The sequence below is a fragment of the Vigna umbellata genome, chromosome 10 (assembly GCF_029865625.1).
Source record: "Vigna umbellata cultivar VRB3 chromosome 10, Vumbellata_1.0, whole genome shotgun sequence".
Lineage (NCBI taxonomy): Eukaryota > Viridiplantae > Streptophyta > Magnoliopsida > Fabales > Fabaceae > Vigna > Vigna umbellata.
The window spans coordinates 19,483,131-19,505,441 of NC_142174.1; the positions used below are offsets into that span (position 1 = coordinate 19,483,131).

Consider the following 22,311-nt stretch of genomic DNA (forward strand, 5'->3'; position numbering starts at 1 on the left):
CACTTCAGTGGATTACTTAGTTGTTTAATAAATGTTCTTTTCTTTGCATTATCAATCACCTCAATCCTCAGGCGACACTCCAGCGAACAACGAAAATGGGTGGGTGGGAGGAAGCGACACTCTCTCTAGGAATGGCGACACTCTGATGACACTCTGGCGGCAATGGGTGGGTGAGAGGAAGCTCTAGGTTTCGCGAAGGAACGACGACACTACGACAGCACTCCGGCGGCAATGAGTGGGTGGGTGGAGGGAAGAGGAGATTCTGTAGGTTTCACTTACGAACGACAACACTCCGACGACAATGGGTGGCTGGGTGGAGGGAAGAGGAGGCTCTCTAGGTTTTGCCTTTGACACAACGACACCACGACGGCACTCCGACGGCAATGGATGGTTGGGTGGAGGGAAGAGGAAACTCTCTCTCTAGGTTTCGCGCTCTCGGTTTTATCTCAAAGCTTCCTCAAATTCGAAATCTGAACAGAGAAAATGAACCAAAAGTAAAAAATCCCGCCCCCAATTCTATTGCCACATCATTCTCAACTTTTAAAATTATTTTCCACGTCCACCACTCACATTTTGACACGTGGCCCGTGTCAAAATGTTGTCAAATGATGTTGTCAAAATATCATTTCCTATATATATATTACAAAGAACTATGATTTAAATTTGTTTTATTTTAGTAAATATGTTATTATTTAGCTTTTATTATTATTCATACCATAAACCATTTCTTTCTTTGTTTTAGTTGAATGATGTGGGATGAGGAAAGAAAAGGAAGGATTTGATGTGAGATGAAAATAGAAGAGAAGGGAGAAAATGAAAAATAAAGAAATACTAATTGCGAATGAAATGAATGAGTGGGAAGGAAGAGAAGTCTCACAAAAGAAGTCTCATCTTTCTCGTTTAGAATAAAAAAATAATATTAAAAATATATTAATTAAATATTTCTTAATCCTAAAACCTTTCAAGGTTATATATATTCATATCCAATTAAAAAAGAAATGAAATAAATTCGAGTATACTTGGTATGAATAGGATGAAGATATAATATTGGAAAATTTAATTGAATAAAATAGATAAATACAGTAGGATATACATAAAATACTACAATTTTATGAATATTCGACCTAACTTAAGTTAATATTTTAACAAATATAAATTTATAGTTATATTTTAAGTTTCATTCTTGAAACCATATATCCTTTTTTGAAATATAATAATATATTATTTAAAATCATTATTCATTATAATAATTACTATTGAAATTACATATATCACAGGTTTTGTATTAAAAATTTACTATATTTATTTTATTTATTAAAAATATTTATTTATTTTTTAATATAAACACGCAATCTAAATAATCCAGCTAAATTAATTCGTTATCTGAACAACTCTTATTCAACTAACTCGATAATTTAAATAATTAAATATAAATTTTAAATTATTAAACTTAAATTTACTGTTTTGTTGGGATACGAATTGAATCCATCCAAAGATGCTCAGGCCTAATTTTAAGTAGTTACAAGAGTAATACCAACATAATATATTATTGAAATTTAATAGATATGTAAATTTTTATTAAAAGAAAATATTTAGCATACAATTTTTTATATTATTGTTTTTTTTTTCTAAACCCAACCAGTCAAAATTAGTTTGTGAGCCGGGCAAATCAGCGAGAGCAAACCAGGAACAGCCCTAGTGGTGCGGAGTAGCAGCATCGCCGAAGCCGTTACCCTTCAATTTTACTTTCACCGTCACATTCTTCTTCCGAACACGCCATTTTCATCTACCACAATTTCTCTCAGGTTCGTTTGCTCTATCGTTCTTCCGCGTCACACTGTGGAACTGTAATTTCTCTTTGCAATGTCAGCGTCGTTTTTAGTTCTTCCCTATTTAGTCGCCAATCGTTCTTTAGCATTAAGAAATTTCCTTGGAATTGAGTGGGAGCGAGCTATCTAATTCGTCCTCGCTTACTGCTTTTACCTGCTTACTGTTATTTCCGATTTTCATTCATGGCAGTGAAAGTACTTTCGTGATTAAACAACTGTATTCAACACTTGCTTGGTTGTCACTAGGGCAATTTTTCTTACGTGCAGAAGAAAGGGGGTTTCTGAGAGGCCGTATCGTAAATGGCTAGATCTAAACGACGACGTTCGGGCATTGTTGCCAGCCATATCAGACCGAAAATGATTTTTCAGCCTATTCTGGAGGATGGAGTGTTTCGTTTTGATTGTTCTGTAAAGGATAGAGAAGCAGCATCTCCTAGTATATCTTTTGTGAACGGCAAGGACAGAGACACACCTATCTCTACTGAGAAGGTTCCTCTGTATAACCCTACGTTTGAGATACGACTAGAGCAGCAGATTGTAAAACTTGAGGTCAGTTACTTTATTAGCGTATATCTTCATATCTATTGGTTGTCAACTTTTCATCTTACGGTGCTGATTATCTTTTTTGTTAAGAGGTGTTTATTAATTATCTTTTTTTTTTCCCGGCGTAATTTTCTGTTAATGCCAATTTCTTGTCTCCAGAAATTGATTGAATTTGTTTTTGTACCAGCTGCCTGTAGGTTCCTCCCTTTATGGAACTGGAGAAGTTAGCGGACAGCTTGAGAGGACGGGCCAGAGAGTTAGTCAATCTCATGGAATTTTTGTGTTAGAAAGATTTACTTATTATCTAGGTGCTTATCAGTTAAATTTCATTTGCAGGTTTTCACATGGAACACTGATGCATGGGGTTATGGACCTGGAAATACATCCTTGTACCAATCACATCCGTGGGTGTTAGCTGTTCTTCCAAGTGGTGAGGGACTAGGAATCCTTGCTGACACTACAAGGCGCTGTGAGGTGCTGTACCATTTGGCTTCTTTTCATCTATAACCTTGAAGAGATGTTTATGCTGTTATATTAATCTGTTTGGTGATCATTTGTTTGTTTGTAAGCAGATTGATCTGAGGAAAGAATCAACAATACAGTTTGTTTCTCCATCTTCATATCCTGTCGTTACATTTGGTCCTTTTGCTTCACCCACTGCAGTGCTAAGTTCTCTATCGAAAGCAATTGGTAATTTTCTAATAAAAAATTTCAAATTATAATTATTTTAGCTCCATGGAAATTATGCCTCTTCATCTTGGTCGAGGGATTCAACATAAGGAGATTTTCTGCAATTATTTTATGTGTAAAAATTGAAGTCCGTCCTTACTCATGGAGAGTAGTCCATATCTATAGAGAACCTATTACCTGTAGTTGACCCACAATTATTGATTTCATATAGCACATGTTAATGTTTTATGTGTGTACATAAACATTTGTTTGTAATATGTGTAGTATGCTTTTACTTGGACCTAATTAAATTTATGTCTAAAGATAATGACATTATCAATCAATTGTATTCATAATATTATGGTTATTTATTTATATTCTTCAAATTTAGAAGGCGAGTAATGTGAGTTTACTATTATCTTCCATTTTTTATCTGCATAACTAAAATTTATGTACAAGATTGAAGAAAAGATCGTTTTCAAATTAAAATTTCATGCATGTATTAGGATATGAACATTATTCTGCAAAACTTAAAAGTTTTTCTTTGTCAGGAACTGTATTTATGCCCCCGAAATGGTCTTTAGGCTATCATCAGTGCCATTCGAGTTATTTATCTGATCAGAGAGTTCTGGAGGTACTTGTTTCTTTATCTATAGTGATGATTGTGGTATTAGTTGCATTCATATATTTTCGAAGTTAAAGTGCAAGACTCTGAATATGACACGTGTCCCCAGTTATGCCTTTTATTGCTATATATGCTTTTTGGCTTTTTCAATTTTTTTGGTTATGAAAAAACGAAAATCCTTTTATACTTTGTTTAGTAAACCTGTATTTTAATGCATAAGATATCTGGGATTTTCGGATGAGGTGATAATATGCATGTGCTTGACACAAGCAGAAGAATGTGGTAGGATATCAGATTTCTTCATTTATGGGTATACCATCCAATATACAAGGGAATCTGAGATGATTAGGAATCGTTTGGATATAAACCTATTTTAGCTAATGCACTTGTATTTGAATATGAAAATCCAGAAACTGAAAAGCGTTGTCATTACACAATGACATCATTTAGGGCATCTGTAATAAATTTAACCTTTCATACTTAACATCAATGACAAATTTTCATGTATCACAGATAATTTTATTGTTATGCAGACATTCAAAATACCTAGGAATTTAGGAATTCTGCATCGGTATCAACTTAGTTTCATTCATTTCATTCTAACACTTGGTTCAATTATCCCAAAGCATGTTAAGTCTTTGATATGTTAACAATTAAATTTTGCAGGTTGCAAAAACGTTTCAGAAGAAGTGCATACCATGTGACGTGATATGGATGGATACCGATTACATGGATGGTCTTCGTGTTTTCACATTTGACAAGGCAGGTTTATTTTACTTGTGGAAAATGATGAATTATTAATTTATATTATCATACTTTTTTACTTCAGATCTTTCTAATTATGCACTTGAATTGATTAATGTTTGGTACACGTATTCCATTTCCTGTGTTTCATATGTTAAAGTGATGTATTGCATAGCTTGTAACCAGCAGTATGATGCACAAATAAGATACTTGTATTAGATACGACATGTATTTGATATGCTGATTTTGAAAATAATAGGACAAGATACGAGATATATGCATATTGAAAAATGTACAAAATTCTTAAAAGCATGATAAATATATGTTTACTATCATGTGATTCCAAATTAAAATCAAATATATTAAATGTTTTCAACAGAAAAATTTCTAAATCATTGAATGCTTTATTGATAAGTATTGGGTAAAGTATCGGATACAAATACGTGTTGGATATGGATACGTGACATAAATTGAAGTATCAGTGCATTATTGTTGCACTATTTCTGTTGATTTTGAAAATACATAGTAAAATTTTGGCTAAGCCATTTTAGTGTCTGGCAATAGTTTTTTTGTCTGGAAAAGTAAGTAGTATGATATATTTAGGGAGCGTTTCCGAGATCCCATGTTTTTGGTGTAATGTAGTGGTTGTAAAGTCATTTTAATGCTTGTAACCTGCACTTTTGATTTCAAAATACTTAGTTAAATTTTGGCTTAGCCATTTTAAAGTCTGGCAATAGTTTTTAATTTAGAAAAGCAAGTATTGTGATATCTTTCAGAAGCGTTTCGAAGACCCCATGTCATTGGTGAAAGATCTCCGAAGTAGTGGTTGTAAAGTCATTTGGATGCTTGATCCTGGAATTAAGCTGGAAGAGGGTTATTTTGTATATGACAGTGGTTCTAAATGTGATGTTTGGATCCAAAATGAAGATCAAACTCCTTTCATAGGTATGCCTTTTGTTTTTCTTTTACACAAATATTTTTGTCCTTCCTGCGTGTCTCATGATACCGTATATGCATTCTCAGGGGAGGTGTGGCCTGGCCCTTGTGTCTTCCCCGACTATACTCAGTCAAAAGTTCGTGCATGGTGGGCAAATTTAGTCAAAGATTTCATTTCCAATGGTGTTGATGGTATTTGGAATGATATGAACGAACCGACTATTTTTAAGGTAATTCTAATATCCTTCGTTTCTTTTCATTAAATAATATGCAACAATATTTTGATACAAATCCCACTTTGTGACTCCTGATTTGTTCCATTTCCAGGTTGAAACAAATACAATGCCTGATAGCAATGTTCATAGAGGAGATAGTGAACTTGGTGGCTGTCAGAATCATTCTTTCTATCACAATGTAATATATTTTACCCTTTTTGTGATTTTGGACTCACATGTTATTTTACCATAAACTTGTGGAGAATGTATATAAAGTGTTTGAGTCTTGATTCTGTTGGATTATATAATTAGATATGGTCTGCATGTTGATTCTGTTGTTAGTGTTTGAATTTTAAGTTGAGTGTTTTGATGCTTACTGTTTAGTTATGAATTTATGTCAATTATTATGATTGTTTCACTATAGGTGTATGGTCTTCTGATGGCAAGATCGACCTATGAAGGCATGAAACTAGCTAGTGAAGAGAAACGTCCTTTTGTTCTTACAAGAGCTGGATTTATTGGCAGCCAACGGTATGCAGCAACATGGACTGGTGATAATCTTTCGACCTGGGAGCATCTTCATATGAGTATCTCCATGGTACTTCAGCTGGTATGGTTACATTTGTAGCATGAATGCTACTTCCCTTGATTAGCATTCGATCTTGTGTTGTCATTGTTCCATTAATTAACTTCTGTAATTTCTTTTGAAACATTTCTAGATACACAGTATACATGTAGCAAGATTGTTACAAATTTTGTTTGCTTAAGTTTTGGAAATATTTGTTGCAAATGATAAATGATACATTTTTCATTAGTGCTACATGATAGTGCTTTCATAAGATAAACAAGTAGTTGTTTTGATGATGAAGTCTACATTTCGTAATGATGTGGATCATCCTTTTCCATTTTTTGAGTTGTGATGTGTATTATTCTTTATGGTGCTATTGAAATCGAATTTTTTCAACTTGCACGTACTATTTGAAAATGTGGTTCAGTTTCAGAAGAATTAAGATGTTATTATTATTGTCCACATTGATTAGAGATATGACTAAATTATAATATATAAGTGGGTGCAAACATGATAGGATATAATGTGATAGGGTATAATGGGTAATGGATGTAGAGGAAACAATTTAGGAATTAATTGTTAGTTGGTTGGGGGACCTTTATAAGAAGGCAGGGAGCTCTTGTTGTCAGGACACTTTTGGGATAATCTTGTAGATTGAGCTTTGGCTCTTTGTGAAGGGGAAACCCTTGGAGGAGAGAGTGCTCTCCTATTTTGTGTTCTATACACTCTATACAATAAAGAATATTACTCTTTTGTCTCTTTTCAATTCTGGGTTCCTATCAAAACATCATTTTATAATTGTGAGGTTGAGATAGATTTGTTGAAATATAATGTATTTTCTAGTGGGCTTTTTAGGAGTCTTATGTTTTTCCTTTTTTATGTTGATCTACTATCCCTTAAATAGGGTAGTATTTGTATTAGGGAAAAGTTAGACAATAATAATAAAATATTTCAGTTTCTCTCCCAATTCTAAGTCGGTATCGAGAGCTAGTTAGGTTTAGCTGTCCGCTGCCGTTATCTGCTACTGTCCTGTGCCGCTGTCTGCCACCGCCGCCGTCGCAGCTTTTCCTCCGGCAAAGTCAAGGGTTAGGTGCGCCTCGACGAGTGCGACCCATCCCTGTTGGTCACCACTTTATTCTTCTCTTGATACGCCGTCACACGCCGCTTCTTTCCTGCCAGTCTCGGGTGTGTGGGCTTCACGCGCCGCCTTTCCTGTGCCGAAACATCACCGCACCACTGCTGATCGTTTTGCCTCAGTCTCCTGAGTGTGTTGTTGTCACTGTTTTGCTGTTCTGTTGACAGTAGCTCCGATCTAGGGTTTCTTTTCTCAAATCGGTTTTAACCTCTTCTGATTGGCTTTAGAATGGCTTCTGGTTTTGGAACACCTTCTCTATCTGCTACCCCTACCATTACTTCTGCAAAACTCAATTGGAAAAACTATCTATCTTGGTCTTCTTCCATGGAGTTATGGTTTCTTGGTCAAGGATACCATGATCATCTTGAACAAGATATTTCCACCGTACTCGATGAAGAGAAATCACAATGGCAGAAACTTGACTTTCAATTATTTGCTGTCCTATGGCAATATGTCGAATAAGAGGTCTTAGAAATTTTGAGACCTTACAAAACGTGCTCCTCCTTTTGGAAAAAAGCACATGATATCTTTGCTAATGATGTGCAATGTCTCTTTGATGCAACTCAAAGAGTGACTTCCCTCAAATAGGCCAATCATGATATGGTCGTTCACATAGGAAAGACTCGTGCTGCTGTAGAGGAATTGAAGAATTTCTTTGTGGCTGATTCTTTAGAAGGCATAAACAAGAAGCTTGATAAGTTTTACATGGTCTTAATTCTAAGAAGCAACACAAGGAAATTCAATTGATGGTATTGTAACATCAGCTATGGTAGCACCACAAGGAAGAGGAGGAGGTAGAAGCAACCGAGGAGGACGTGGTGGTTGTAGTATGTGTCCTCAATGCACATATTGTAAGAAAATAGGCCATTTACGATCCAGGCAAAGCTGCTCATGTTTCTAAATCTGATGATCTAGAATCCAGAATTTCAAATGAAGAGTACCAAGAATTTTTGAGGTACAAGTCTGGAAAATCTTCTAATCCTGAACAATCCTCTTCCATGTCCAATGTGTCAACTGCCTGCATATCTCAATCTGTGGAAGGTCACAACCCATGAATCCTTGACTCAGGTGCCTCAGACCATATCTCTGGTAACATTTCTTCATTTTCTTCCATATCTTCTCTGAAAATCCCTCATTTCATTACTGTTGCCAATGGATCCAAAGTTGCATCTCAGGGAATTGGCTAAGTTTCCTTATGTTCTGTAACCTTTACTACTAATTCCTTTGTTATACAGGAACATGGTATGGGTCGTCTGATTGGAGAAGGACATGAGTCTCGAGGACTTTATTTCTTAAAACATAGCTCTTCAGTTTCTTGTTTTTAAAACTTCATCCCCAAAACTTTTGCATGATCGTTTGGGCCATCCAAGTTTGTCCAAGTTGAAGATGATGGTTCCGAGTCTCAAGAACATTCAAGTCTTAGATTGTGAGTCTTGTCAGTTAGGAAAACATGTTAGATCTTCTTATCCTAAAAGGTCTTAGACACAATGTAATTTTCCTTTTGGGACCAAGTTGTGTTACTTCGTTTGGTTTTAATTATTTTGTAACCTTCATTGATGAATTCTCTCGATGTACTTGGGTTTATTTAATGGAAGAGAGATCTGAACTTTTGTCCATATTTATGTCCTTTTTTAATGAAATTAAGAACCAATTTGGGAAGACAATTAAGATCCTTGGTAGTGATAATGCTAAGGAATATTTTTCTACAGCGTTTTCTTCATTCTTATCTTCCCAAGCAATTTTACATTAGTCAACATGTCCTCACACTCCACAACAAAATGGTATTGCAGAGAGAAAGAATAGACATCTTATTGAAACTGCACGCTCCCTGATGTTGAATACTAATATTCCTGTGCATCACTGGGGTGATGCAGTCCTCACTGCCTGTTTTCTAATCAATAGGATGCCTTCTTCCTCTCTTGAGAATAAAATTCCTCACTCTATCATTTTTCCAAACGAAACTCTATACCATGTCTCCCTACGTGTATTTGGGTGTACGTGTTTTGTCCATAATGTTTCTCCAGGTCTTGATAAGCTCTCCGCAAAAGCTATTAAGTGTGTCTTCTTGGGATATTCTAGTCTTCAGAAAGGGTATAAATGTTATTCTCCCTCCACCAAGAGATATTATATATCTGCTGATGTCACATTATTTGAGGATACACCTTTTTTCTTGTCCTCCGTGGAAGATCGTTCATCTGTTAAACAAATGTTTCCTCTACCAACATGCCCTGGTTATTCCTGCTTCTGTACCTCAAACTCAAAATGCGAATGACATTGTTCCTCCACCTCTTCTCACATATAAGCGTCGAAGACAATCTGGAACTCAAATCATTGAAGATCCTCGAGACTCAGATCCTCCTCCATCAGCTCCCAAGACCATGGATCCTTCATCCTCCTCGCCTTCTCTTGACTCAGATGATAATTTGCCCGTTGCCCTTCAAAAAGGTATTCGCTCCACTCGTAATCCATATCCTGTTTATAATTTTTTGAGTTATCATCGTTTGTCTCCTCCCTATTTCTCTTTTGTTTCCTCCTTATCATCCCTTAAGATTCCTAATAATATTCAGATACGTAAAAGGAAACCTATGACAGGGATTGTTGTATGAGAACAAGGGATATTGTGATGCAGATTGGGCCAGTTCTCCAATTGAACGAAGATCTACTATAGGATATTGTGTTTTACTTGGAGGGAACCTTGTATCTTGGAAAAGTAAGAAACAAAGTGTTGTTGCTCGATCTAGTGCTGAAGCTGAATATCGATCTATGGCTTTAACTGTAATGCGATCTGTGGAAATGAGCCGTTGAAACTGTACTGTGACAACCAAGCAACCCTTCATATTGCCTCCAATCTAGTGTTTCATGAGAGAACAAAACACATAGAAATTGATTGTCATTTTATTAGAGAGAAGTTGTTCTCCAAGGAACTTGTTACTAGTTTGTCAACTCTAATGAACAACTCGGAGACATTCTGACCAAATCTCTAAGGGGGCCTAGAATTCAATTTTTAGGTTCCAAGCTTGGTGCATATGATCTATATGCTCCAGCTTTAGGGGGACTGTTGAAATATAATGTTTTTTCTAGTGGGCTTTTTAGAGTGGGCTTTTTAGGAGTCTTATGTTTTTCCTTTTTCATGTTGATCTACTATCCCTTAAATAGGGTAGTATGTGTATTAGGGAAAAGTGAGACAATAATAATAAAATATTTAAGTTTCTCTCTCAATTCTAAGTAGATTTAAAGTTCAGCTTCAAGTTTCTACTCTAGCAAAATTTGTTGGACCTACTATCAGGCCACTATCGGGCCACCTTAACAAATATCTGGGCTCACGCTCACGATGTCCAATCCTTGACATTATGAGATGTGTTAGGGATCTCGTATCGACTAGAAATATGATTAAATTATTGTATATAAGTGAGTATAAATATCATCTTAGAGGTAGGTGTTGTGAGTTTGAGCAATGCATAAGGTCTACTTCCTAAGATGATATTATATCCTATCCTAGTGAGGCTTGTTGTACCTATAGTGCCATCGGCTTTCCAGCCACTATCAGACCCCTCACAATATTTAGTCCCACACTATAGATGTTCAATTCTTGACATTGGGGGTGTATGTGTTAGTGAAACAAAATCATGGTGTGTCTTCGTGTATTAGTTTATGGATTTGGGATTATTGGTTATTAGATGAAGTAAGCAGAGGAAAGGGAGAGAATGAACTGAAATTATTTTATTAGCATCACACTCAGAATTATATGTACACTGAGTTATTTATTCATTCAGTTACTGACAACTGTCATATACTGACAGCCGTACATGAAAATGAAAAAGATACAATAGAAGATAGCCTACAACTGTACAATCGAAAAATAACTCATACAAGCCAACTATAGGTAACGATAGTATACTAACATTGGTTCATGGCTTGGTATTGAAGTATCTGCATCAAGTGGTATATGGTCCAAACCTTGCTGCCCCATTTTTCTAATAAAAGGTTGTTTACACTTGAAGTCTAAAAGGACATTTGCGTGGTCTGTTTGTTAGACATATATACTATAAACTTGTTCATTTGTCTTCACCTTGTAGTTTAAGCTCTTGTAATTGTTGGCTCAAGACATTAAATAATTCCTTTGAGTATATATGTTTAGTTTCCCTTAATAATATTCTTTTCTTTTATTCAGGGACTTAGTGGTCAGCCATTTTCAGGTGCTGATATTGGTGGATTTGCTGGAAATGCTACACCTAAACTTTTTGGAAGGTGGATGGGTGTTGGTTCCTTGTTTCCCTTTTGTCGAGGGCATTCTGAAGCTTGCACCACTGATCATGTACCTTGGGCTTTTGGGGAAGAGGTTAGTTCATCTTGGTAAAATCAATATTCTTGTAGTTTGCTTTGCAACTTGTATGCTGGATATTTATCTAAATTCTAAGTTGAAATTTCATGTTAATATGTATCACTCGGAGGAAGAAATGATGAAGGCAGAATATTGAGCTTGATCATATTTCATTTCATGATTATGTTAATGTTTCATTTCATATTTCATTTCATGATTATGTTAATGTTTCATTTCATTACCTTTGTATCAACTTAATGATTGAGTTAGTGGGAAAAAAGTTACATAATCTCACATATTTCATTTCATGCTTTATGCTATAGGTGTGCATTTCTTATTGATTTATTTCACTTTTATTTTTATTGAAAAGTTGTCTTAATCGAGGGCAACCCAAGCTTACCTTAGTTGCTGCCTTTTTGGTGGCTACCTGAATTACAGTTGAGTCTCACATTAAATAAATGACTTGCATAAAATTTAAAATATTTGGACAATTCTAACCTTTCAAGCTAGATTTGTACGACTAAGTTTGGTGCTAAACCCAAATTCCAAGATGGTATCGCAATATTTCTCAGATCTGTTTTTGAGCAACTTGCATCCACGCTTCAGAGTGTTAAAGCTGCCTTGAGGTTCCTTGTAGCCAGCCATAGTTGCAAACTCAAGTGTGGGTTCCCACACCAACTAGAGTTATGCCTTAATAAAATTGAGTAACCCTTGTCTTGAAAACTTGTTTGTGAGGTTGATTTAGGTCATAACAATAATTCCAAGAACTTTCAAATTTTTCTAGGGCTATTTTCCCCCTTTATTGGTGCTTGGTATCCATTGGATGTGTGTTTGTGTGTGTGTTTGTGTGTGTGTATATATATACATATATATATATTTTAATTCTATTTAAAGTATCTAGGATGGAGGATGTGAAAAAATACCACATTCATCATCGTGAATTCTGTTAAAGAGCATTTACCTGTGATTTTTTCCTGTTACTTGCCTAATCCGGATGTTATTCTTGTAGTGGTAATTTGTTATTAGATTTTGCTAGGACCTTCTGACTAGTATATTTCTTTAATAGAAAACTTTTAATTCTAATCTGTGGAAACCTAGAACTGTCTGATAAAGGTTTAGAACACATTTATGTGATCAATGAGAAGATGTGACAATTTACAGCCCTTATGATTCTCGCATACTGCAATGGTGTTCTGTAATTTCTGCCTCACTAACCTCAGCTCTAACTTAGTGTGAAGAAGTTTGCCGATTGGCATTGAAGAGGCGATACCGCCTAATCCCACTTATCTACACTCTTTTTTATTTTGCTCATACACGGGGCACACCAGTGGCAACCCCTACTTTCTTTGCTGGTGCGTTCATGTTCTGTCTACTACTTCTAATGTCGTTGGTTTTATTTTGATATTTGATCTTTCTTCATCTGCACGATTTTTATATACTTATTTATTATGCTTTTGCAGATCCAAAAGATCCTAGTCTGAGGAAGCTTGAAAATTCATTTTTGCTCGGTCCAGTCTTAGTGTATGCAAGGTTCTTTTACTATACTTGACTATCACCAATTTAGATACCCCCATTATTTTTTTGGAGATGCCTTTTCATGGAATAGGCTGGTTATCCTAGTGCTGCTATGCATGCTGGCTGCAAATTTGATGTAGTTTTTAGTCACTCACAAAGGGTGAATGATAATATTTTTTAACATTTTACTTTTCTAATTTGTAAAACAATTAAATCTACTCATGGTAAATCTCCTTTAACGTTCCTCCTTCGAATATTTAAATAAGCAGGAAACATTAAATTTATTAGTATGGATATTCAGTGGTATTAGTTAGCACAAGCACAGCAAAAGTAAATAATTGTAATATAAAGCCGCACCAATCTATATGTTTGTTGAGGTTTTATATACTCTATTTATGGATATTATCTACCTGTTGCTTCTGTGCATTTGAAATAGTGGCTAGGAGGATGACATGATAGGATCAACAAACTTCATTTGGATAGACTTTGATACCATCTTATGAAAATAGACTTTGAGCCTAATTTAACTCTACAAAATTGTCTTGTGATGGGATATTTACACTCATTTATATACTATAATACTATAATTTGGTCACATAGCTAGTTGATGCGGAATCTTTAATGTGTCCCTTTATGTTAAGGATTAAACATCTTGCGTGTGTGACTATATGTTTTTGGTGATTTGATGGTGAGCCGATAATAAAGATCTAATAAATCTCGCTAGAGTAGATATTAAAAAAAAAAGATTATCCCTTGTTGCTTTGACTTTTAACAAAGAAAACTGGTTTGGCAAATGAACCAAAAAAATTTAAATGTACTCAAGTTGAAGTCAAATGAGGCGTCACCACTCCTTGTAATGGGCTTAGGAGGTCTCAACAACACTGGCTATTGCGCGACGAGTGGGACATACCTTCTTGGCCCACCACTATTTGTTGTAAGTAGGATATCAAATGCATTACTAAAGGTTGGTAGAATACTAAATGTATTACTAGAAGCTAATAGAAGTTGTTAGAAGATTCTAGAGATTGGTGTACTGTTTCAAATTAATCAATTGAATAAAACTAACATTTCTTTCATATTAATTCTTTCAAGTTGGTATTAAAGCTCCCTGATCTTGGGATCCCTGCTTTTGCATTTCTGGTTTACTGTCTTAGTTATGATACCTTCTAGGGTTGCCTGAAGTTCACCCATTTCCTTTAAACTTGTCTTGGCAATATGGATCATAACCGTATAGAACCTATCCAAGTTTAGTTGCCTCCGACGAATCAACTCCTAAAATAAACTTTATCTTCTCAACAAATGATTCTGCTGCAACAGTGAAGCAAGTCATGTTGTGATTTGCTTGTTTAAAAGTTGTCAGTTTATGAGCAGAATCGTTAAGGCGTTTAGTATCATTGGTGAAAATACTCTTGGACTTCTTCCAGAAAGAGTCCCAAGGTTTGAATGCTCTGATAGTTCCTTGTATATTGGATTTTTCAAATTACCACAACTAAACCCAAAGCTGAAAATCTATTTTCTTCTGGTGTGCAACATTGTTTGAGGGTATTTTACTATTGGCATCTTCCAAGTGATCATGGAGACCTGGTCAAGAAAGCAAAGATCAAGAAATCCTAAAGACATTCTTGAGGGAAGAAGGTAAAAAAAAGGGATTTGAGGGGGACAAGGTGCTGCCCCCTATTGGTTGAAACAAACTCTTAAAATAAGAGAGACATAGGTTGAATCCCTAATGTGTATAGAGCACATTGGGTCATCTATTTATAACTATGAAAATACAAAGTGATGGGCTTAAGCCCTCTTAGGAAATAGACTTTAAGCCTAACTCAACTTTAAAAAACTGGCTTGTGAGGTGAGGTTTGCACCTATTTATATATTGTGAGTTTACCTTATCTCTAGTTTATGTAGAATCTTTAACACCCGTCCTTCATGTTGAGACATACATTTAGAGTGTGAGATTAAATATTAATAGATGGTCTGATAGGCTTTACAAATAATAAGATAAACTTTTAAATGACCATCATACCGTGTTAAAATAAGAGACAAAGAGAGACACATATCCCTAATGTGTATAGAGCATATAGGATTATGTGTTTATAAATAAAAATATACAAGGGGATGGGCCTAAGCCCATTACTTCTAATACACCAGTATAAAACAAGAACCAAGGGTATAAATAGGGACAAGGGAAGCTAGTGAACCCTATGGACATTGGCAACATAGTTCTAGTGACGAAAGGCGATGCATGGCTTTCACACTCTTGGTTGGGGTGCTAAAAGATGTTGTGTGTGAAGGCAATCCGTGATGAGCTAGGTTCTTTGTCACCAAACAAGACACCAAATTTGGTGCCTGGTAGAGAAAACTGATTGTGGCTATGGGTGGTGAATTGTGGGATCTCTATTGTGGAATGAGGCAAAGATGACTTGGTGCTTGTCAAAGAAAAATCATGTTGGCCTAGGATGTATGCCTATGGTTGCTATTGTCACCAAATTATAATAGACAGAGTTAGATGGCCTCGCTTTGATACCATCTAGAGATCAATGCATCTATTAGCTTATTCATGTATTGGTTGAAAGGATTAGTGACAAAACAGGTCATGGAGGATGGTACTGCTTTGGTACCATGTTAAGAATAGAGAAATCGAGATGTAATATAATGAATTTTTCCTTTGATATCATATCTTTTAACATGATCTATAGAAGTCCTTCCATAAGATATACACAAAAGATTTGAAAAGACTACACACAGGTGATAACCTATTCAAACAAGTTAAGCAATTCTAGGTGATGTAAATATTAAAAATGTGTAATATTTTCTCTTATTCATTAATGCTGCGTATTTATGAGTATGCGTGGTCTTATGATCTCTGGTTTTTCATTTTATTTGTTTCACAGCCCTCAAGTTTAATTATATTTAGAAGTTTGATAAAAGGCTATCACACCCCATGTTGTGCAATTTGTGCTTGATTTAACATGTTTTTATCTTGATCAGCACCATACATGCACAGGGGTTGGATAAATTGGAGATTACTTTGCCTAAGGGGATATGGTTGCGTTTTGATTTCAATGATGCACATCCGGTACTTTAATTTTCCTGCACCTTTTATTTGTATTTTACTTTTGTTGTATTTTAATTGATTTTCTTTCATTTTTATTTTTGTTTCTGTTGGGGGCATGTCAGGATTTGCCAGCCTTATACTTAAAAGGTGGCTCTATCATTCCTGTGGGTCTCTCTCTTCAGCATGTTGAAGAAGCTAACCCTTCAGATGATTTGACTCTTCTCTTGGCTTTAGACGAAAATGGTAAGTCAATGCATTAAATTTTCGCTTCAAACACAACTATCTTGGTTTGGTCTTTACTCTTCAGATAACACCTTGCTCATTTAAGGAAGTACAGATATAATTAACTGAGCGTTTCAAAGAAATTATAGGGGGATGATTTGAGCTTGTGAAAACAGTTTATGTTAGGACATGGAGAGTATACGAGAGAAGGAATAAACATTAAACAGTATTTCCTAACTGCCTTGGCAGTTAGGAAAGGCGGGAATAAGATTGTATAAATAGCTTTTGTATAGTTGTTAGGCGGGACTTTTGATTGTTGAGTTTTCTAAGAGGAATTGTTAATCCTGTGGGGGAGGTTAGGCTCTCATTGTTTCTCTGTACATTGCATTCTTGTTCTGTTAATACAAGAAGAGGTTATTCTTTGGTTTCGGTGTGTGTTTGGGTGTGATCTGAGATTGATCGTAGAGGTTTCTTGAGTATAAACCTAACATTATCCCTAGAAGTTTTTTCTTATATAGATATTCTTCTTGGTGCAATTTATCAAAATAAGCTCTTTTTAACAAATGAGAATAAATTTGATGGAGAAATTTATGGGATAAGCAGTGTTTGATTAAGTTGTTTATCCAAATGAACTCTTAATCACTGGCAGGAAAAGCTGAAGGTGTTCTTTTTGAGGATGATGGTGATGGATACGGATTCACAGAAGGCAATTATTTATTAACACATTATGTGGCTAATCTTAAATCATCAGTTGTTACTGTGAGTGTACACAAAACGGAAGGATCATGGGAAAGGCCTAAACGACGCCTGCATATTCAATTATTGCTGGGTGGGGGTGCAATGGTATGTATGTCTCTGTGAGATGACACTTCAATGATTTTGAAACTCATGTATAGAAAGCATCTGTAAAAAATGAGCTTGATTCTATCCTTTATTGAGAATAAACGGCTTGATCATAATTTTTGTATGGTCATGTTTTATAAACAGCTTGATACATGGGGAACTGATGGAGAAGTTCTGCAACTAATCTTGCCTTCTGAGGATGAGGTGTTGAAGCTAGTATCTACTAGTGAGAAGCAATACAAGGACCGCTTGGGTATGTGCTTATTCTAATATTTTAGTTGATTGGTTTATGAATGTATATATGTACTTATGATTGTGTTGTATCTATTCTTATTTTCTTGACCATCATTTTCTCTGCTGTTACTGCATTTTATTCTTTAGTACAGTGTTATGTAGTTTTGTTTGTCTTCCAGACAATCCTACTTTTGAGATCTAATATGTTGATTTTTTTAAGATTTTTTGTATTTTGAATATTCACCTTACTATTTCTGTGCATCAGTTTCCTTGTCTTTGTTTGGCCATTGGTTTCTTTCCCTCAGTTGACAATTTTCTGAATTGAGTTTTTGCGTGGGTTTTAGTTCTTCTTCCCGTCTGAGTGGAGTGAAGGCTGACTAATTTGTTTTATTGTGCAAATTATGTTGCATTTTACATTGAATTGTATCCATCATTCAATCAAAGATCCTAAAATGTCATTCTAAATCAAAGTGTTTCTGCTATTTTCTTTGGCAGAAAGTGCAATTCCAATTCCTGATGCGGAAGAGGTTTCTGGACCCAAGAGAACAGAAAGGGCTTTCACTGAATGGAGAAGTGGTGAGTGGAATCTTAAGTTGTTCCATGGATTTTGGGTCAGGTTATTTCGGGTGACACATCTTCATACATTGTCAATAGCAATTTTTTATTTAGGTAATGGGAAATGTATAAATTGTTGGTGTTCATATATCAACAGCAACTGGTGGTTTTCTAACAAAAAGTTCAATTATATTGAATGTAGCTCCAATGCAATTTTGCTTCTTCATTTTTGTTCAGGAACTCAATGAGATTTTATGCAATTGTTTTGTTCCTAGAAAATGAATTCTTTCTTCACTTTCACATAGTAGTCCATATCTATGTAAGAACGTATTACCTATAGTTGACCAACATGAAGTCTGGTTTAAATATATTTTAATTTTTTTTAATATTTTGCAAACTTTATTTTTCTTTTTAACTTGTGGCTAGACATAGAAGACCATGTTCGTGAGAGGTCTAAGGAGTGGTCGAATCTGAATGATGGAGGAATTATTGAGACCCGTGATTCTAATGACCCATTTAATACTACGGAGGTATCTGAAGAGTTAATTAATCTTCTTTTGTTACCAGCATGTGACCATAAAAATCTAAAAATTTATATATATTTCAGGTTTTCCCTTCTCGAGATGCGATGCTGAATTGGGCCCGAGAAGTAGCAAAAGAGAATGGATTTGTTCTTACTATTTTGAGGTCAGAAACAAGTACAAGAACTAATAAAAAGAATAACAAAGGGAAGACATATGTAATAATGGGTTGTGAAAGGAGTGGAAAATATAGACCATATAAGAATACATTATCTAAGGTGACTAGTACCAAAAAATGTGAGTGTCCCTTCAAGCTAAGGGCAAAAGCTTTGAAAAAGAATGAAAGATGGGTTGTTAAGGTAATGTGTGGTCACCACAACCACGACTTAGGGGAAACATTAGTGGTAGGACATTCATATGCTGGCCGATTAAGTGCTGAAGAGAAGTCTTTAGTCATTGATATGACAAAAAACATGGTGGAGCCGAGAAACATACTACTAACTTTGAAAGATCATAATAATGAGACTACTATTAGGCATATTTATAATGCTCGACAAGCTTATCGATCTTCTCAGAAAGGTCCTAGGACAGAAATGCAACACCTACAAAAGTTATTGGAATATGATCATTATGTATATTGGAATAGAAAGATGGATGATTCTGATGCTATCAGTGATATATTTTGGGCACATCCAGATGCCATCAAACTTCTAAGCGCTTTCCATACTGTCTTGCTCCTTGATAATACTTATAAAGTCAATAGGTATAAATTGCCGCTACTTGAGATTGTTGGTGTTACTTCGACAGAGTTAACATTCTCTGTGGCATTTGCTTATCTAGAGTCTGAGCAAGTTGATAACTTCACTTGGGCACTGCAGAAGTTGAGAGGATTGATTGCCAAAGACAGTGAGATGCCTCCAGTAATTGTAACTGTAAGAGACACTGCTCTGATGAATGCAGTGCAGGCAGTCTTTCCGAGCTCTTCTAATTTGTTATGTCGTTTTCATATAATCAAGAATGTGAAGGCCAAATGCAAGATGATGGTTCATCCGAAGGAGCAATATGACTTGGTGATGGATGCATGGCACAATGTTATGAATTCTCCTAACGAGGGTGAGTATATGCAACGTTTGGCATTATTTGACAGAGTTTGCTCAGATTTTCCAAATTTTGGTGATTATGTGAAAAATACTTGGCTTACTCCTCACAAGGAAAAATTTGTCACGACATGGATAGATCGAGTGATGCATTTGGGTAACACAACTCTCAACAGGTATGCTTTAAAATTATAATTATGTGGATTACAACTGCTACCACTACTACCACTATTATGCTAAATATTAATTTAATTATGATTATGCTAGTTATTATTATGTGCCAATATGCTACTTAGTATGCTAATTATTAATATGATTATATATATATAAATGGTAACTCTTATGTGTTACTATACAGAGTGGAAACAGCACATTGGAGGTTGGAGAACTTGCTTGAAGATAGTGGGGCGGACATTTGTAGTTGTTGGGATGCTATGAACAACATGATTAAATTGCAACACAACGAGATTAAGCTGTCATTTGAGAAAAGCATAAACACTGTGGAATACAATACTCCATTCTACAAAATGTTGGTGGGATTTGTATCAAGGAGTGCATTGGGTTATATATCTGACCAATATGACCGAATTAAGACCGTTGGCACTGATAGTTCTGTATGTGGTTGCACAATTAGAACTACACATGGTCTACCTTGTGCATGTGAACTTGCTAGTTACAATATACCCTTGCAGGTAGTTCAATATCATGGGACTAGGTTCAATTTCAGTTTCCAAGAAATGAATGAAGAGGGGTATGAAGTATCATTTCAACCAGTACCATTGCAGGCAATTCATATTCATTGGAGGAGGTTAAACTTCAGTTTCGAAGTAATGAACGAAGAGGGGTCTGAGGTATCATTGCAACGTGAAATTGATGCTTTGCACAAGCAATTTCAGGAACTTGATTATGCTGGAAAAGTTACCTTAAAGGCGAAATTGCGTGAACTAGCCTTGCCTGATTTAACTTTAATGTGTTCAGCTCCGGAAAAGGTTAAAACAAATGATGCTCCACAGGATTTAGGATGGAAGAGAGATAAATCAGTTGAATGTGATCCTTTGTATTTGGAGCATATAGATTCACTACATTCTGCCCATGGTAGCATGACTGCTCACCCTTCATCTGAGAAACCAGTCCATGAGTCTAATAGTATGGAAGTTTTACCATCAATGGACCACATTCCGGTTGAAATTCATCCATTTAATGAAGGCAATGTAGATGTGAAAGCAGAAGAGAACTGTGGTTAGTTGTATCAAGATATAATGTGGCCCTGGTTTGTTCATCCTCTCATGGAAGCATGGCTTTTTCCTTCTTAGAGGTCAACCATTGTCATACCAATGAAGTCACCTATTAATAACTATTAGGTCTGTGCATAAATGTTACGTTGTACAAGTGTACTATGTATTTTAGTTTAAATCAGATCTTTAATTTATATGCACTGTTTGGATGAGGAATTTTTAACAAGTAATTAATGTTTTAGTGCACTTGGAATGTTGTGCAGTACAATAATTTGTCTGGATAGGGTATTTAAAATGCATTTGAAATTGTAGTAGTTTTATCTTTATATATTTATTAATAAAAGCATTAGAAATTCAATGCCAACAAAAAATTCAGAAATCAAAATTCTCACTGCTGCTCACATGTGTGCCTCCCTTTGTCACTTGTTTACACTCCTTCACACTTTCTGCATCTGGGTTTAGAGCTGTGTGTGCACACCCTTCATGCCAGGTTCATTTCTGTTGCTCTCATGTCTTTTTTATTTTGTTGACTTGTGTTCAAATTTGATTTCATTGATTTGCATGTCTGTTTTTCCTGATATCTATATGTTCCTATTCATTTGTTGCTTCAATTTTCATTTCTCTTTTGGTTGGTATCTATATGTTTATCCATCCATCTGTCTATCTAGCTATTTAAGAGTGCCTGCAATTTTTGCCTACACGATTGCTCACCAATATCTTTTGCCTATACTGTATGTTTTGAGCACATACTATACTATATGTTTTGCCTTAAAATCTACATCTCTATGGATTACATATACGTATTTTTAAATTAGGTTGCTAAATTTTGGTAGGAACTCTACTTGATTGCACTTTTATATGGTTACAATTTGCTGAATAGAACTAAATAAAGAAGCACTGTTATCATTTATTTGGAGCTGACTCTTTATTTATTTGATTCTTCACTTAGTAGGAAAGGGTTTGTTAGGTTTTAATACTTGCTCTTATATGATTATGTATTTGTTGCCTACCTTTTGAGGCTCATTTTGATTTTTACTTAAATAGAAAGATGTGGTCATGATTGAGTGATACAGGGTTTACTACTTTTTAATTTGTTTGCATTCAATTCTGACTGTTTTTCTGGGTCCTATCCTGAGAGATGGTTGATAAAGAGTGTGATGGACGGACTTCATCTAGGGACAGTGACAACGCACCCAGTGGTGGTTACAATGTGCATTTCATCCTCTACAGGAATTATTCATATAAAGATAATGCAAAGGAGTAATTATGGTTTAGTGGATGTATGTGTATATTACTCTAGTTGGTAACATGGAGAGTATTATACTTATTCAGTGGAAGAGGATACTTGGAAGGTATGTGTCAAATATTGATCAGTTACATTTGATTGATAGAACACTTTTAGAATCACAAGAGCAGGAGTTGAGGGGCACTAGAATGATAAGCCTTTTAATC

The 22,311-nt window shown here is 35.3% G+C and overlaps 1 protein-coding gene across 2 annotated transcripts; it reads left to right on the forward strand.

Annotated features, from left to right (window-relative positions):
* The first annotated feature begins 1,647 nt into the window (after positions 1 to 1,647).
* On the forward strand, positions 1,648 to 21,185 carry LOC124829693 (uncharacterized). Of its 2 annotated transcripts, none has more exons than XM_088101124.1 (22): positions 1,648 to 1,805; positions 2,076 to 2,378; positions 2,560 to 2,628; positions 2,709 to 2,846; positions 2,945 to 3,062; positions 3,593 to 3,675; positions 4,333 to 4,428; positions 5,187 to 5,355; positions 5,434 to 5,576; positions 5,674 to 5,760; positions 5,986 to 6,171; positions 11,436 to 11,603; positions 12,817 to 12,937; positions 13,046 to 13,115; positions 16,086 to 16,173; positions 16,275 to 16,395; positions 17,024 to 17,217; positions 17,362 to 17,470; positions 17,947 to 18,027; positions 18,433 to 18,536; positions 18,614 to 19,800; positions 19,983 to 21,185. In XM_088101124.1, exons 2-22 carry the CDS (start codon positions 2,130 to 2,132, stop codon positions 20,866 to 20,868), a joined length of 4,467 nt encoding a protein of 1,488 aa, XP_087957250.1. In that variant the 5' UTR covers positions 1,648 to 1,805; positions 2,076 to 2,129; the 3' UTR covers positions 20,869 to 21,185. The 2 variants fall into 2 exon arrangements, with proteins under 2 accessions (XP_087957250.1, XP_087957249.1); XM_088101123.1 differs by having other exon boundaries at positions 2,097 to 2,378.
* Positions 21,186 to 22,311: the final 1,126 nt, after the last annotated feature.